Below are 18,476 nucleotides of genomic sequence, written 5' to 3'. Positions count from 1 at the left end.
TGAGCAGGTTTTTGCAAGTTTCCATTGGTGTTTTGAGGATTTTATTTAGCAATGAGCACCAAGTGTTTTTAGGTTGGAGAGGCTCCTTGCCATAACCCTAATCCTTCGCTCCCTCCACAGATGCTCTTTCAGTTTCAAGTCTGACTGGGCAACACCAAAGCAATAATATTGTTCAGAAGAAACATGTTGGTAAAATTAAAAGATAAGTTTAAACAAACATCTACCAGGGGGAATAAATAATTTGGACTTATCTATGTATAAACCCAAATTGGCCACAAATTCTAATTAAATTTCCGATCATTTGCTCCTTTCTGTGGGAGGAAGTCATGCTGCTCGAAATATGAACAAGCTACAGATGTAACCGACTTCATCATATACTGAATACTACAGGAAGTGATTAAATGGAGAAGTGGCACCTGAGATAGACAGAGGAAATAATACGTTTTAATCAAACTAACATTAAAACTGTCTGATTGATTGAACATATGTATCGGTGAAGCACAGTCAGGAGTAGTCATTGAAAATTCTTGGTTATTAATGCTGAATGGCAAACTAAACACTATAAATACAACAAGCAACATAATTAAACAAATATGCATTGAATTTATTTAGATTTTAATAAAAAAATCTCTTTGTAAATGAAATGTGCAGAACTCTTAATGTAAAGGTAAAGGTGGTTAAAGCACAGGTAATTTTATACCGTCTTCCACAAACATGTGATGAGTTGAATGTTACAAAATATAGCAGATCACTCTAAAAGTAGAACCATCTTTTAATGTTTTTCTTCTTTGTATTATTTGCTCAGAGTTGACGTTGCAGAGGTACACACAGGGTTACATGAGCACAAAGTTTTTTACATGAGGTGAGGTGACAGCTGTAAGTGGAGGTCCTCCTGAACTTGGTGCCCCTGGACGTGCCTGGAGGACCTTTAGAAGTCGGGTCTGTCCTTCTTCAGGCTCTTGTAGTCTGTGTTGACGGCAACAAACTGTGGAGGGAAGGTGGAATACATTTAAATCTGCTTTGCTTAAATTAAATTAATCAGCGCTGTCTTCAGCAGGGCTGAAGAGGGGTCTTAAAATTGTACAAACATGCTCGCACAAACATAATTTGCAATGATTTTTGTAATTTTTCTCCCCCAGATTCTCACCGCGTACTGCCTCACAGCCAACAGTTAGGATAGATTTCAGTCATTTTTTTAAAAACTGTTGCTTTTTAATTGCACTGATTATTTTCGCTACATGTACTTTTCATGATCAATCAAACAGTTAAAGCTTCTCCCCTTCACTTTCACTCCCCCATCCTCATTATGATTATTGTTTGGACATTGGTGGAATTTCAATGTGCGACCTTTGGCTTGCTAGTGAGAATTAAACATGTTTTGTCGTGACCTTTTGTCTGCAGTAACTTTTATTCCTCTGGCAAGAACACCGACTTTACAAAACTTCAGAAAAGTTATCTTTCATCTAAAATCACATCATCTATGTCAGTGCAAATCAAATGGTTTGGTTGATTTCTTTATATTGAGTAAATTGTTAGTGTGTTCATTTGTTTCTGATGATATACCTTTCCTTGCAAAGTACTACGTAATGCCTCTTGAACTTTTACATGTTTTATCGCAGAAAAACAACAAACCTCTGTGTGTTGTGTGGGACAAATATATGAAGCTGAATGCTGCAAATAAGTGACTCAGTCTGCTGTTTTGCTTAGATAGAAAACCTTTTCAATCATTATAAATAATTAACTGAACTTGACTTCATTGTTTTGTTGTTTACATTTTCTGATACTGGTTAGAATAGTGCTCTGTGATATTAAGAGCTTCTTTACACAAACTTCTCAGACTTTCATTTAAAGAAAATGTAAAACTGTGTACTATTTTCCTACACATAAAGTCATAATAATTTACATTGATGTTTGCAGTTGTAACTTGACAGAATGTAAAAAAGTTTGAGGTGTGTTTAATTTTTTGAGATCATGTTTAAACAGACTTAATAAGAAGTCTGTTTAAACAGATCATCTTGTGATATTTTGCTAATGCTAAATTATTTTACTCTATTTATTTAGGAAAAAAACATTACGCTTATGATGTTTGCTAGATTTTATGTGACTCATAGAGAGCCAGTGGTGGTTTTGTCAACATTAGGATTCTGTGAATAGCTGTAAATTGAGAGATGGGAATTGTCACCTTGTACTGATAGGTCGGATCGAGCTTGTTCCAGGGCTCAGGGTTGTTCTTTTTGTCCCAGAAGCTGCAAACGTGGAACGATTCACAGAAAGAGAAAAAGGGAGAACAAAATATAAATGTAAGAGGAAATAAAAGAATGGGTGCAGAATAACTAAGGGCACAATTACAAGATGTCAAATAATGTAACAAATAAGGAAAAGGAAAACAAAGGAGAAGAATGACAGGCAAAACGAGACTCAAACTGAAGGGAGACAAAATTCAGGAGAGGAAAAAGTGATTATGAGATGAAGTCAGCCCAGTGAATTGGCAGTCCTTTCCCTGTTCATTAACCAAAGTCTGGATTTCACAGCACTCCAGAGCGACAGTTCATTCCTCCACTTCCCCCTCCAGCAGCACATTACGGCGCCAAAGCACAAACAAATGGGGATGGCAGAAGGAGCGCGTCTGTCCCCCTGTGTGTCCATTACAACAAACACTGGGCAGCCTGAGAGGGAGGCAGCCACTGACCACAGCACTCATCACCAGCTGGTGATGAGGTCAGGCTTTATGGCTGACCCTCAGAACAAGAGGTTCTGTGTGGCCTGAAATGGGACGTGATCTATTTACATTTACTCTACGTGAGTGGTCACAGAGTTCGCTGCAATTGGTGTGGCTCTGGCACACAAAATTCAATGTTTTTTTTAAATTATTTTTCATCTTTACTACCAGCTTATCATTCCATTTTAAAAAAAGATAATTCATGATTTTTTTTTTTTTTAGAAGAGGCTCTGTTTGAAGGATCATACGAATTTAATGTCTAAACTCGAGGAGATAAACAACTATGAGATGAAATTACTACTGTAATACTGTTAAAAAAACATCACAATTGTTTATGCAAATTCAAAATTTGTAAATCTTTAAACTACTTTGATGATTACAGTAAATAGTTGATACACAGTACAAGTTTATTATTTGCAGTGGAGGCAGAAAGCCGGGGCCCACCAAATATCTTCCTGTGTAAAACACTTCGGTGTTTCCACACACACCTGTTGTATGTGCAAGGTGCTTTTTATTTGAATTTTAATTTTATCATTGTGTAATATAGTGATCTTGCTAAATTTGCTATACAAAAAACCAGTTGCTATATAAACTGTTTGTCTTATCAGTATCTTGTAAATGGATGGCACTTGGCAAAAATCCAAACACTTTTAAAATTCAGACACTAATTGTTGCTTTTTTTGTTTTGTTTAACTTCAGTTTTCTTGCAGCTCAAAACATCTAAAGTTCTTTTGATTCATTGACTTCACCTGCACCCTCTGCAGGTGCAGGTGACGTTGATGCATACTTAATATGCGGCAGATGTTTTAAACACCATAGCAGGTACGTGCACATGTAGTATAAAAAAAGTCAGAGCAGTTTCAAAAGGTTTACTTTTTATGTTTTAGAAGAAGAATGTGATGTATCAACCTCTTCGTGTTGAACTCATAGCCTAATAAAAATTATCATATTTCCAGCCACTTGTTTTGAATATTGCATGTGTTGACATTTGACAGTAACATAATTAGAAACATGGACACAATCACATTAAAAAATCTCAATGTATTCATCATAGTGTAAAAAGAGGAAAAATGATAAAAGATTATCAAACTTTTTCCTCAAAAACATAATCCATGCTACTGGACTGCAAGGAAGACATTTGTGTAATCTGTCTACTGCCAGATGGGGGAGACAAAATTGCTGCTTAGTCTAAGCAGCTCTTTGTGGATTATGAGCTCAGCTTTGGGTGTGTTTTGCTGAAGAGGCTTTCAGTTCACTTTCTTTAATGACTGCATAACATTTGGACCTAGATTCTGCTAACATTAGCAAAATCTAGGTCCAGAATCTAGGTTCTGCTAACATTAGCAGAATCTAGCCTTCCATTTTATTTTAGGTAAACTTAAAGCCTGTGTTGTTAGTTACTTCATAATCCCTAAGCAGAACATTACCACCCCCATGCTTTCGAGTTGGCAACTTTGCTAATCTATAATTTTTTTTTTCTTTTTTACACAGCATGTGTTTGGTAATGGTGGCCAAAGAGCTCCGTATTGCTTCTCTGACCTACCCAGATGTTGCTGTGCACACTTCACTTGCTTTTATGAGAAAGTCGGTCAGCTTTCCCTCTTGTGATTATTTTATGTTGATTGTCTGCGTCAGTGATGCAGGGAGGAGCAGTGCAGTGCTCCACCTTTGTCGGCTAAAACCTCAACCAGTAGCTTTACAGTTATAAGCAAGGAGCAAACAATATTACAACTTCATAATTCTGTCTTAACACAACAAGTACAACCCCCTCAACATTTATAGGCACCTGGGGTAAAGTACTTTAAAATGTAAAATAAAATAAAAATAACAAAATACTAAATTCACATTTTTATTGTAGCAGCGTAACGCAATTTTTTTCTAAAAAGCCACACTGCCAGGGCATAAAAAATGTATTAAACTTGTTTTTTTGGTCAAAATTACAGATGACACATTCATGTCAGTAGACCTGACACACATTTTAAAATCTACCTTACTTTTCAGTTTTCTAAGAATTTTAGTAATCCAGGACTTCCTTTTCCTGGCAATGCAAATAATGTGATTCTGAGACCTACTTCTCTCAGCCCCTCTTTGAGATGGAAAAGATTAGAAAACATGCTATTCAAGTTAGGAAGATCTTTTGAGTTCATTATGCGAGCTACTTCTCATTGCATTGTTGGTAAAAATGTTGCTAAAGCATTAAATAGAGGAGGGATGTTATGATGACTTCCTGAAGGCGGAGTTTCAGAAAGACCAGGTTTTCAAGAGAAAGAGGCGCAATTTCAAGGCGTTATGTAACTACTAATATGTTATGTAACTACTAACTACTGTCAAATTTTTTTTAACTCATATTTGATACAAATGGCATTTTTACAACAACTAAAGTTAACATAGTTACTTCATTGTGTTATGAAATGACACTATGTGGCTGGAAAACACATAATACTGCCCCATCAAAGTTTGTGGTCGTTTGGAGACAAACTGCAGCAGAAGTGAATTCACTAAACCAGGCAGTCTTACGTGACATGGGGCCCTCTTGCCAGACGGATCAGGTAGAGCGTGGCACCTGAGATGCCCAGAGTCATGAAGAAAAACTGAGGGATTAACTGCAGACAGGAGAGAAAGGACAAATTATTCTCAGACCACTATGATACATGTCATAAGAACAGTGCATCCCATCACTCCATTGGCTATATGAACATGCATTTGTGTGGAATCCATACACACACACGCGCGCCCACACCCCTGCATACACACACACACACCCCGGTAGTTATTATCATTCTTCTTTCACCTCTCTGTGCCCTTTTACATATGCATGAAGCTCAGGCCATGTGTGAGGTTGCTCACTGTCAGCATGGGTTGAAAAGGCAAGGACACTAAAGAAGCAAGAACCATCATCTGCACGTGTGTGTGTGTGTTTTTGCAGCAGATTTTCTTCCTATAACACTATACCTGTCAGACTGAGCAAAACACACACTTTCACACAAACTCAGTAAATTTAGACACTACTGTCGGCAAATGTGTGTGCAGAGGTTCTGACTGGTGACTCAGACGGGAATTAAAATAAAAAAGCATGTTAAGGGGACAGGAGGATTATGTGATTTGTCATCTTAAACACCTAAGCTTAGGTGAGAACCGTGCTGCATCTATTTGTCGACACTTAACTGCCTTATATTTCTTGCCTGTTTTTACCATGCACGAATCAGAGAGAGAGCCACACTGCTGGCGAACATCTGTTTGCGGCACACACAGATCTAGTCAAGCTGTAGAGAGCTGACAGTTTGATCAGGTTGAACTGAAGGATGTCTCTACTCAGCTGCATCCAGACATCTGTCCTCCGCTAAATGCAATGCCACTCGCCTAGTTGTTGATTAGAAGGATGTCTAATGATAAAACTTTAATTCTTAACAACATTGAAAGTTCTGGTGGATACAGCAACATTCCCTCAGGTACACAGAACCACAAAGGACTGCTAGAGGAACCTCTACTCCCAGAAAGGAAGGGACATGCTACAATAACCTTTACTTTACAATCACAAGAATGAAGGAAGTTATTTCAGAGTGTTCTCTTAATACTAATGTATTTAAAGTTATACGTATATGAATCTTTTCATGAATAAATCCAACTTTTTACTGTTTGGCTTAACCCATTTCATAGTGTTACCTCTACTCCTATTCAAAGATTAAAACTTTTCCCTTAGCCCCATGTTCATAACTGTGAGGGCTACAGGTTAAAATACACTATATTACCAAATGATTTCACTTGTATGCCTCCACACACAGATAAGCTTGACTAATATCCCCTGTTAATCCATGGGGTCTAGCATGATGTTGGCCCAACCTTTTCCACTAAAACAGCTTACACTCTTCTGGGAATTTCTTCCACAAGGTTTAGAAATGTTTATGGGACTTTTTGACCATTCTTCCAGAAGAGCATTTATGAGGTCAGACACTAGTGTCAGACAAGAAGGCCTGGATCTCAGAGTCTCCTCTAATACATCCCTGAGGTGTTCTGCTGGGTTGAGGTTAGGACTCTGTGCAGGACAGTCAATTGCTTTCACAACAAACTTGCTCATTTATGTGTTTCTGGACCTCAACTTTTGTACTGGTGGCCAGTCATGATGGAACATGAAGGGGCTCCACACTGTTCCCATGTTGAACATTTACTTTCACTGGAACTAAGGAGCCGAGTCTTGCAAAACAGTCCATCTCATCTATTGGATTACCAGAAAGAGAAGCATGATTTGTGGCTCCAAAGAAAATCTCTCCTCTGCTCCACAGTCCAATCAGTGCTTCACAACACTTCATCTGATGCTCTACATTGCACTTCCTATTTCATCTGCTTGGCAACTGATGCCACTCTATCAATTAATCAACCATGTTTATTTGTAAGCCACATTTCATCAACAAGGCAGTTCAAAGTGTTTTAAATCATAAAAACACAAAAATAGTCATAAAACATTATACAGTCACCAATTTGAGAAACCAGTAACAAATACCTCATTCTATCAAGTGCTATTATGTAAACATATCATATAATATGTTGGTCAATGTTCTAATTATAATAGTTCAAAAGCAGCTCTACACCGGTGTGTTTTTAGTCTTGATTTAAAAGAACATGTTTTTTCACATGGACTACAGCTTTATGTCTGAGTAGCTAAGGAATTAATTGGGACATTTAAATTCAATGGCTTGGTTGCTTGAATGAATCCCTTTTAATAAAGAGCATCTTTCTGTATGAGACAGTCCACCAAGATACAGATGTGTCATAAATAATCACAATTGTCGCCCCTAAGTCTTCTTTAAGCTCACGGGGCTTAAATTCTCTCAGTTTAAAGTAGGAAGCAAGCTGTTTCAAAACGTTTTGGTAATCGTGCAAACTAGCAATTAGTTCCCTTTAATTATGAGCATGAATGTCATATATTAATTTGGGATTGTATTGGTGTCTACATAAAACCAAAATTTTTCCATAAAGGACAACAAACTATTTAAATAGCTCCAATTTAGTAAATTTGAATTTAGTAAATTGAATTAAACTAAAGTAACTCAATTTAGTTTACATTGAGCTAAACTAGACTAGAGTTTAGTTCAAATTACTAAATTGAGCATAATTTAATTTACTAATACACATAATAGAAATTAACATAGAATGATGCTTTTAAGCCTTTATTTCTGTTATTTATGATGATTTTCCACTTACAGCCATTAAAAACATTTAATTACTTGGATCATCAGGGCAACACAATTTTTTTGTTTTCGAAAAGTACTTTTAATCAGACAAATGAATATCATCACATGCAAACTATGTCAAGATATTTTAGTTCTAAGTTGATTTTTAGAAAGTAATTTAAGAAACTCATTGTAAGCTTGATTTATCCACTTCAAAACAAGCTCAGAAGAATATTTGAAATCCATCCATCATTAGTTTGTCGATACCCATCAACCATTCTTCCATCATCCATCTCTAAATTAATTTATCTTGCAGCACACTTGTTGTTAGGTTGAGCGTTTACCTCTCATATGCAACACTTATTACTACTTTGGAACACCTGAGGACCTGATGGTCAACTAGCTTGTATTTGCTCTCCTCCATACGTATGCTGCCTTTTGCTGCCTTTTGCTTTATAGATTGTCTTGATCGCACATTCTCTGTCTGCCCTTCTGGCCTTTTGCCCGTCCACATGTCATCCATCCATCAGTTTGTCCACTGATTTATCATCTGTAATCCATTTGTCTGTCCATAAGCCATTCATCTCCTCACAGTTCAAGCTATTCCAGATTCCATGTTTAAACACTGCTCTCATTGAAACTATCTGCAGAAAATTTGTACATATGACAAAGACAATGTCATATGTATGCAAAATGTACTATATGATGATTAATTTGAAACTACCACATACAAAAGTGTTTTACTTTAACATTAAATTCTTTGTGGGAAACCCTACTTTTAGTGTAAAGCATCTCTACAGACTCTATGACCTTGGAAATTGGTTCATAGAGCACACACACACAGGCACACTGTGTGCTGAGTGCAGAAGCATCAGCTCTGTCATCGCCAGAGTAAACACAAGCAGCAAACACACACACATACACACAGAAGCAGGTCACCTTTGATCTGACACATACACACAAACAAGGAGCAAATAATGAAGACATGCTCGTGTATAGGAAGTCATCTACTGCATGGTTCTGATATCTTCACACTGAGCCACAAACTGAGAGGTTCACCTTTCACCATCCAGCCTGACCAATATAGGAAGTGTTTTATACTCGCAGGGGTTCGATACTGTTGCTGCCCTTATTACTTTTCTGGTGTACTGCCAAGCCAGCCCCGTCAGTCCATGAATTTGGGTCACCCTCAGTATAGCTCTGAGGCAACAGAGGGGGGAAAAAACAAGCGCACACAGCTTGTGTCGTCCTTTCTTCTTTTTATTTATTAAGATAGTAAAGCAAATTAAGAAGCTAGGGAAATTTTGTGCTGTCACAGTGCTGGTTTCAAACATTTTAATGTTATTTAGGATCTCACACTCAAAGGTCTTTTACATTTCCAGAGCATCTGAAGCTTTCTGTGTTGGGTGTATTGTATTTTTTTTTAAATTCTCATTAATAGGTGTTGTCATGGCAAAAAAGTGTTGGAGAACTGGATATTGTTTCTCTTTGGCAACACCACTAGCTCATGCATTTTGTAGTTTTCTTTGCCATATTTGCATTATATTGTAATATATTTCAAACATTCCATGGTAAGCATTATTGTCTTTGCAATAACTTTGTTGCATATTGTTTTTCTAAAAAAAAAAAAAAAAATTCCAAGTTAATGAAAGAAACTGTTATGTGCATAAAAATTATGCATCCAGTCCATACTGCTTGTCCACACTGCTTTATCCAATAGTTTTAAAAACGTTAAAAATCTTTACAATTCTGTCTAGAATAGTAATTCATTTCTCAGAAAGAATTAAGGTTCAACAAATAACATGTAATCCAACCTACCCCTGGATGTTTCTTCGCATGCTGAATCATGTCCTTAATCATCTTTATTATTCCTCTGAAAATGTGTCCTTAATAAAAGCCAAACCACATGAAACGAGGAACCAGCTATTAGTCACTAACTGATGACTGTATCCATGTGAGATAATGTCTCTGTGCGGATTTATTGAAATAGTTTTTTGTTGGCTGACGTACAGTTTGTCCCCCAGAGCAGTGAGACCTGTTGCCAGTCTCCCAGCCGTCCTGCCTCCCTCTCGTATAAGAGAGAGGGTCAGAGGCGACAGGGAGACAGAGGCAGAGATGTAAGTCCTAATCCTCACAATCACATCTGTTCGAGGCACTGTATGTTTCTACTGAAGCTCATCGAGTGCTCTGTGTGCTAAACTTTTTCTTTTTTGGTAATGAAACGAGTGCAGAACAGTTTGTTATTATTAACCAGTGACTGTTTGTATGTATTGGTACGCTTAGAACTTTGAAATCATCCCTGTGGAGATGCTAGATTCTGCTCTTTTTTCTTCTTTTTTTTGCAGTGCATCATGTCAACTCTAAGGAGGAGTTACACCAACAGCCAGCATGTCCCTTGGGTTCAGACCTTTGTCATGTGCATGGTAATAGCAATTGATTAGTCAATGGTGCTGCACTTGCAGACTTTAAAGGTTCCCTTACAGCCTTCTGCAACCTAATGAACCTAATGTAATTAATACCTTAATGCTATGCAGGGTAAATTGCACAGCCTACTGATGTTCTTTACTTAACGTAACTGCTGTGTTCACATCATTTATCATGCTTATGTGTTGAGTGCAGAGTCACTGTACTTTATTTGTCTCACATTGTCATGAATTTATGTTAATTTACAACGAAAATCTTTACCCGCATAGAAGTTTTGGTTGTATTGAGACAGCTGGTCTATCACATAAAAATTTGATTATATATAACAGACCAACACAAAGTAGTTTCTTGATGAAAGTTGTTCGTCAAGAAGTTCATGGTAACTTTGGTCCCTCTAACAGCAGAAATATTGTCAGGAAGACCGTGAGTATTTAAAAAAAAAGAGAAATCTTTGTAGTTTGCCACAAGCCAAACGGGGAATCAAACTGTTTGGGTTGCATAAAAATATGTGGAAGAAAACTACAACTCCACATCAATGTGAATACCAAACAATCTCTAGTGAGGGACATGGTGGTGATGTAAATGCTTTTGGAGGAGACAGGGTAGGTGCTCAGATGATGAGATTATGGGTGGAGCTAAATATAGAGCAACTCCGCAACAAATCCTGTTAGAGGCTGCAGAATACTTTACCTTCACCTTCTAACAGGACAGTTCAATTCAGTTGAACTGGTATTTAAATTGCTATATATTTGGTGATTTACATGCCAGCAATTTGCAACAAATGTTGTCTTGAGATACTATTCAAACAGGTCATGTAAATTCTATCATATATACTGTATACCCTAATTAATCCTGGTTATCAAACAGGGCATTATGTTCAGCTCATTATTTAAGAAGTTTGGTATATAATCAACCCCACGCAGGTTGTATTGAGTCATTGACAGTGACTCTAAACATACAGGCAGAGATACAAAAAACTGGTTTAGAACAGAGTGCATTTATGTGCTTGAATGGCTAAGTGTTATATTCTCTGCATTTGACAGTAGGAATAAGAGGGCAAAACAATAAGCAAAGCCCAGGAAATGAGAAGCCAGAAACAAAAAAAGTATGAAAAGGCTTACATTTATAAAATAAAAAATATATATATGAAAGAAAAGAAAGGACAATTTGAGGATTAGAATATAAGATTCTTAAATATACAAACAAACCAACATTCAGTAGAGAATCTGAGGCAAGAATTTCTGTTAAGGTGCTCTCCATTCAATCTGACTGAGTTTGTTTGATTAAAGTATTTTTCCAAAGAATGGTGACCAAAACTGTATTTTTCTGTATGTCCACAGGTGGTAGAGACATAATAAACAACATACATATGTCATTCGTTGAGTTTACTCTACGTGCATCACTTGAGATGCCCCCATTTTACCCACTTTTAACTTGTGCCTGCTGTATTAAGGTTGTATAAATGTTTGGGAGTGATTTGTGCTACGCTGCCTTCATACTGCTATCTTATGAGTCCCCGTAAGTTGTTTTACCTGATGCTTTTTGGTAGAAAGAATGCTATTTCTGTGTACTGCATGTCAAAGGTAATGGGTGTAATTTTTCACCCAGCAAGGATAGGGAGATTGATGAAGGCTGATGGGGAAGGAAAGGTGCTCAACAAAAGAGGTTTGAAGGAAAATGAGATGCATTAAGACGAGAGAGGTGAGAGAAAATGTCGATATGCCTCCTCCATTCACTCATCACTCTCTCTTATTGTTCTCCTGAGCAGATTGCAAACCGAGTGTTTCAAAGAGACAAAATGTAGTATTTAAATGCGTTTCCTATTGGTGATAATGCTAAGAGGAAGGGTGGCTTTAATGAGATTTTCTTCTTATGAATTGATTCAGCACATTGAAGCTGTCTAGAGTCCTGACCCCACCCTGTTTGCGGTTTCCCATAACCTTCATTAAAGAACCCGGTATTCACCTTTTAGTAAATTGTTTTTACTGCTCTTCAGTCTCTATAGGTTACTTTAAGACTGCTCTGTAGCTCACGTATTTAGTTTTCTGTAAGGCATAACACTGCCTAAAACTTACCTTGAGAGTGGGACACTGGTTTGTTCGTATAGTATACTGTAATTTGAAAAGGTTGTGAACAGCTGCTGGAAACAAATTGATATGTTGGGTAATATTGATGATAGTTTTATACCTATATGAGGCCCAATCTTTGCGGTAGGCAAATTAAACTTATGTTTGGAAATTGCATTCTCTGATAGCACTGATCACATTTAAGCAAGATAATATACCTTCACATATTATTTTTAAAAGGTTAAAAATGGTTTGTGAAAGTTGGTAATCTTAAAAAACATATTTAACCCAAAGATCTCTAAAAATGGCCATCTGTGGGATGTACTTGGCAAACATCAATTCAAAGAGCTCACATTAACAAACAAAAATTTCAGTAGAAGTCCTGTTCCAAAGCTTGATTCATTTTATTTAGTATCATGTAAGCAATTTTACCACAATGACTAATATGGATGCTATTATCACAACTCCTATTGCTGCTGCTGCTGCTGACGGCTTGGGGCTATTCTGTTCAGAAGACGAGTGATGTGTGTGACTTTGGGTCAGGTCAAGACTTTATGACTTATTGTGTCATGTTATGACTAGACAGCATACAAAAATATTAGCATTGTATATGTGTTGGTATTTTTAAAACTTTTTTGATTATATAATGACATAAGATGAGTATATAATATAAATGATATAACATCTTGAAAATTCATCCACATCAATGCTGACAATGCCCAGAAAGTGAGTCTACGTCACACCGATATTTGAAGCCTCAGCATTGGTTGCATATGCATTTTAGAATTGATTTTATGGTGCAGTATGTATATTCTTATGGTTTTAAATCCAACCTTTCTGCAAGATCAGACGGACGGCTGGAAGGATATATTTGCTTCTGTGCTTCCTCCATTCAAAATTGTGTTTCCTCATAATTATTTGAATTATGTGCTCATACATTTTTCATTTCTCTCACATTTTTTTGGCTATTTGTCTGCTTTGACTTTCTGTATATCATATTATAATGTATTACATTGTACAAGTAAAATTTCTGGTGGTGTGACTTACTTGCAGTGTCTGTAATTAACTAATCACATTTTAATTATCACATTTTATATCCACAAAATAGACAATATTTTCAGTCCAGAGAGTCTTTTTGATGCTAAATTACTGAATGAATAGACACATGAGCTCAACAACAAATATATTTATTGTCTTTAATCTGTTATTTAAGTTTTTCAACCATCAGATTTGTGCAATGTGTTATTATACTTATTCAGTTTTAAAGTGTTTCGGGAACACTTGATCATTCACGTAGCTTATTTGAAAAAAATACTTCTTTAGAAATGTGGATACTGACTTTAGCAATGGGAAAACATGTTTTGCACTGATTTAGTATTTTAGGCTTGAATAGCTTTGGTGACAGACCAACTTCTTTTGCACAACTTGCACACAACAATAGTCTCTTACAGTGTGCCATCAAATCGTTTTATGAATCAAAAATTAATCCATGCTGGGCCACGACAAGCAATTTTGTTTGTCTTAATATGTATGTATTAAAAATGCAATACAAAGATTCTGACTTGGGATTTCTGTATAGCAAAAGATTAACTGCATTCAAAATTTTAACCTGTGTAATGAAAAATGAATACCTTGAAGTCCCTGACCTAACAATTTAATGTTTTAATTTTTCCAAGTTCAAATCATAAATCATTAAAAAGTTTGTCACATTTTTTTCAGCAGACATTTGAAAATATTTAAGAAGGAAAATATTTATTTGCTTTATTTCTTGGACCTTTCTTCCAACATGGTTAAATACACATCTGTTGCGTAATATTCCTGAAGTTCGCCTTCTGACCCGTCACACACATCATTAGAGTTTCTATAAATTTTCAACAAGCTTTTCTGTTGTTCAAAGAAACCAGAGAGTAATTGGAGTCATATGTCTTTAGACACATCTCAGGAATACGGGAGGCTTTTTCAAACCAGGTCTGTCACCTTGGACAAACAAAGAGTGACCCAAACATGTGAACCCACCCGGATATCCTCCAGCTAATATATGACTGTTCTTGTGAGAAAAACTCTTTCTTTCTTACTTCTAACATATACGAATTACAACGATTTTCCTGTCACACAGACATACTTTTAAAGTTGAGGCCCAGTAATTTCAGGCTTAAAAATCACGTTGAGTTTCTTTTACTGTCAGTTTTGTGATTTTGATTATTGTGAAAGCATCCAAATTTTACATCACTCTTCAAGCCCACCCAAAGTGATTTGTACATGTAACCTGTAGTGAGAATGTCAAATTTTGGTCAAAGTTCCACTATTTCAGATAGAAACATTTTTGTCATTACAGTACCATATATTCTAACATTATATTTTTAATTAATTAAGCCATTTCATTCCAGCGTTTTGTACCTGTGGCACATCTAAAAACTGTAGTACAGTGGCCCTCGAGAACTGGAGTTTGAGACCCATGGTTTACATGTTCTCCCTACGCATGCATGGGTTTTCTCTGGGTACTCCAGATTTCACCCAGAGTCCGAAAACATGATTGTAGGGTTAATTAGTCTTTCTACATACATAGTGAGTGTGCGCATGGTTCTTTGTTCTGTATGTTTCCATGTTGCCCTGTGATGATCTGGTGACCTATACAGGATGTAGTCTGCCTCTCACACAATGACTGCTGGAGACAGGCACAACCTCCAACTCCCTTAAGATAACCTTAGACGATAAATGGGTATAGAAAATGGATTGATTAACTGATGGGTTTCCATCTCACTTGGTTTAAAACAGGCCAGGAGTTCAGAAGCAGAAGGGAGTGTGATGATATGGGTCTCCATGTAGATTGCAAGTAGTGTAATAGCCTTTACAAGTTAGTAAACGCTGGAGTCTTTGAATCTGATGACTGATAAAAAAACAGAATGAAAAATTATCAAAATTTGAATTAAATTGAAGGGTGTTATTTGGACCTTCAGTACCATTTTTACAAGTTCTTTTGAACACCAAATCACCACAGAAACGGTGTGCGGTACAGTTTGACTAATCAGTAGATGAAATCTTTGCAGCAGCATGAGATCTGATTTTTAAACTCCACAGAGATTTTTTAAAAAATGTATATAAATCCTGGACAAAAGTTATACAAAGCAGAAGTTGAGAGGAGCGTACAGCATCTGTGGGGAATTATCCATCCATAAATGATCTCGTTTTAGTGTGTTAAAGTCAGTGAAAATGTAGAAAGTCTTAGTTAGACTGTGACCGTCGTCATTTGAAATTTCTCTGAGCAGAAGGTGGAGGAGAAAGTTGTTTTTAAAGCAGATGCATTTCAGCTAATAACCATGTGTGCCTGTGAGCATGAAAAACATCCCGAGCTGTTAAAAAAAAAATAAATACCAGCCACTGGTAGTGACAAATTGTTTCAAACATGTGCACAGATGCACACGTTTTACATCTCAATTGGCACACGCACAGAGATAACCAAAACTAGTGTTTTAATAACATGCGAGATGTTTTTGGGTTTTTTTAAAGTAGGAAAGTAGTGCATTTTAAATCCCGACACTGTAAGCAGCCGATGCATTTCACACCACAGAGGTTTGGATGATGGTCATAACTTTGTGTGCCCAAAACCGGGTCCCGTGAGTTCTGCAATTGCTTTGATGCATATTTCAAAAGGACTGTGACATGAATGCCAAAAAAACATTGCCTCCCGTTTCTCCAGACACGACACACAGTATCTTCACCATTTCTCTTTTGTCCTTTACTTTTCTCTACTGGGTCTGAATTCTTGGAGCAATTTTATTTTAAGTTCTGTGGGAATCCAAACACTGTCCTTGCAAATCAACAAATGACAGAATAATGTGGATACTGCTGAAGAAAATTACCAAATTAAAACTTGAGTGCAAGTCCATTAGATGACAGAAATCTTTTTGTTGACTGTTTTTACATTAAAAACATTCCCCTACAGCTTAATTGAGTAGATAATTACCACAAATGATTTGTTGTGCCAAGCTATTTCCTTCCATTTATTGTTTTGCTATTTAAATAAATAAAGCTGTTTTACTGCAAGGCTTATTCAGATATACAAAGTTCATTGAATTTAAATTGATTTAAAAGAAATCAATGACCATGTTTTTATATTATGCTCTTGCGTCATAATAGGTTAAATAAATTAAATAAGAGCTACTGGAAGAGTACAAAAGCTAAAAAGTCTCACCACAGATTGGCCTTTATTTGTCTAATTATTATCATTAACAACAGCAGCATATGTTTTCATGGATATGTATCAGGTCAATGTGTAATAAAAGCGTTCGCTTTATGTAATATTGAAATTTGCATCATATTTTAGCCACTTGTAGACCCTGGGCAGGTGGGAAAAGTTGAAAATACAAACTTAAACAGTTCACTAGAGCTACAACTGTACGCTAAATGTCCTTAAATATAAAAAGAGCGATGGAGAGTTTAAGCAACCAAACTTTCAACAGTTTAGCCAATAATTTTCCAAACCAACACGGTCACCTTTCCAAGCTGAACACAGTGCAAAGGTTCAGCATGAGAAAGAAAGACAGTTTGAACCTCAGAAAAACCCTGTTTACAGTTGCAAAGAAAAATAAACCCCCACATGTTTTTATAGATAGCTATAGGAAAAACACTTATGAAATAATGGAAACTGTTCTGTTTCTCTGAAGCACAATGTCTTATCCCATCACAGAACAAACTAAAAGATGAGGTCAGTCTTTTCACAGTGAAGTTGCTGGAGACATTTGGACACAATATTGTTTGTTGTTTAATGCGTTTTTTTTCCATCAATATATTTCTTTAATTTACATAAAATTGTACACGTGTTCTGTGAAAACATATTTAGAATGTAAAACATTAAAGCAACTGATTTACTCAAAAACATCTTAGTGTGTGTAAATATTTACACAACTTAGCAAATATATATTCCTTGCGATTACTTAATATGTTCACAATAACTTTGCAAGCAGCTTACTTCTGACAAATGGACAAGATTAAATATAGAATGATATTACCACTTATAAAAAATAACACAAAATTGTTAATCCAATCACACTTTCAGAGAAGAGAAGTTCATACCTTTAGAATTTGTTTGTAATTTCAGCTCCATGTGTTTAACACATGCGCTGCATGTGCTAATGCAAAGCAAAAACACATTAAAAGGTAAGAGACGAAGAAGCACAGTCAGCTAAATCATTTATAAGTAGTTTTCTTCTCATTTTCATCATCCTCTTTGACAACTTCACTTTACTGAAAAGTTGTCAGTTACCAACAAACAGCAGCATTTTTATTTCTGAGCACATGACTTGAATCAACGCAAAAATATTCTACAGCAGATTCTGCATAAGATTATCTGTATTTTTTATAAGAGAAAAACTTTTCCAGTTGCGTTATAGATTGACTGGAGTGTCATAAATTCTGCCAAATAGCCTAATATCATAATATTATAGGCGACGTCATATCTGAATGTGAGGAATAATAGCCTTTCCTCCTTCTGTCTGCAGGTCTTGATGAAAACCTAATTTTATTGCCACAATCATAATGGAATTATCTCCAGGTGTGAGGAGGGCATTTAATGAAATCATTACAAAGGATTACTTGCTCTTTTTCATGGTCTTATTAAAAGAGCCTTTGTGATTGGAGGCAAAGTGTGAGAGCCTGGATTTTTTTTTTCACACACCACTCTGACTGATTGCATGTTTGTCAGGCTTGCGGCTGCACAATTTGTGGCATAAAAGCCTGCAGGGAGTCATAAGATCTGATTGGGAATATTGGGGGGGGCAAAGAAGGAGGGAAGGAAAAAAATTGTATTGGCTCCTGCTGTATTGATGTTTGAACACGGGGCTAAAATTTTCTAATTATCATCTTTTCAAAGAACACTTTTTTCCTACTGAACATTTGTCTTTGATGTACAGTTTATCTTTTTAGGACAATGGAGTTTCTTTTCCTCTTGTGTCCATCCCTCTCCCTGTTAGACTTAATCTCAGTGACCTTCTTCATGAATTTCCTTCCAATTTTTCTCTATCTACCTCTTCAAGCTCGTCTACTTTTTATTAACAGCCATCTTACTTCATTCCTCTCAGTATTGAACTGTATTTAACCTCC

The 18,476-nt window shown here is 36.3% G+C and overlaps 1 protein-coding gene across 1 annotated transcript; it reads right to left on the bottom strand.

Annotated features, from left to right (window-relative positions):
* Positions 1-424: 424 nt before the first annotated feature.
* LOC102217273 (cytochrome c oxidase subunit NDUFA4-like) lies at positions 425-9,935 on the bottom strand. The gene is made up of 4 exons (XM_005805266.2): positions 9,706-9,935; positions 5,237-5,322; positions 2,183-2,246; positions 425-985 (listed from the first exon to the last, which is right to left on the bottom strand). The coding sequence occupies exons 1-4, from the start codon at positions 9,745-9,747 to the stop codon at positions 929-931; spliced, it is 249 nt and encodes an 82-aa protein (XP_005805323.1). The 5' UTR covers positions 9,748-9,935; the 3' UTR covers positions 425-928.
* Positions 9,936-18,476: the final 8,541 nt, after the last annotated feature.

The sequence above is a fragment of the Xiphophorus maculatus genome, chromosome 20, assembly GCF_002775205.1.
Source record: "Xiphophorus maculatus strain JP 163 A chromosome 20, X_maculatus-5.0-male, whole genome shotgun sequence".
NCBI classification, from domain to species: Eukaryota; Metazoa; Chordata; class Actinopteri; order Cyprinodontiformes; family Poeciliidae; genus Xiphophorus; species Xiphophorus maculatus.
This window is presented reverse-complemented; position numbering and strand designations above follow the sequence as displayed.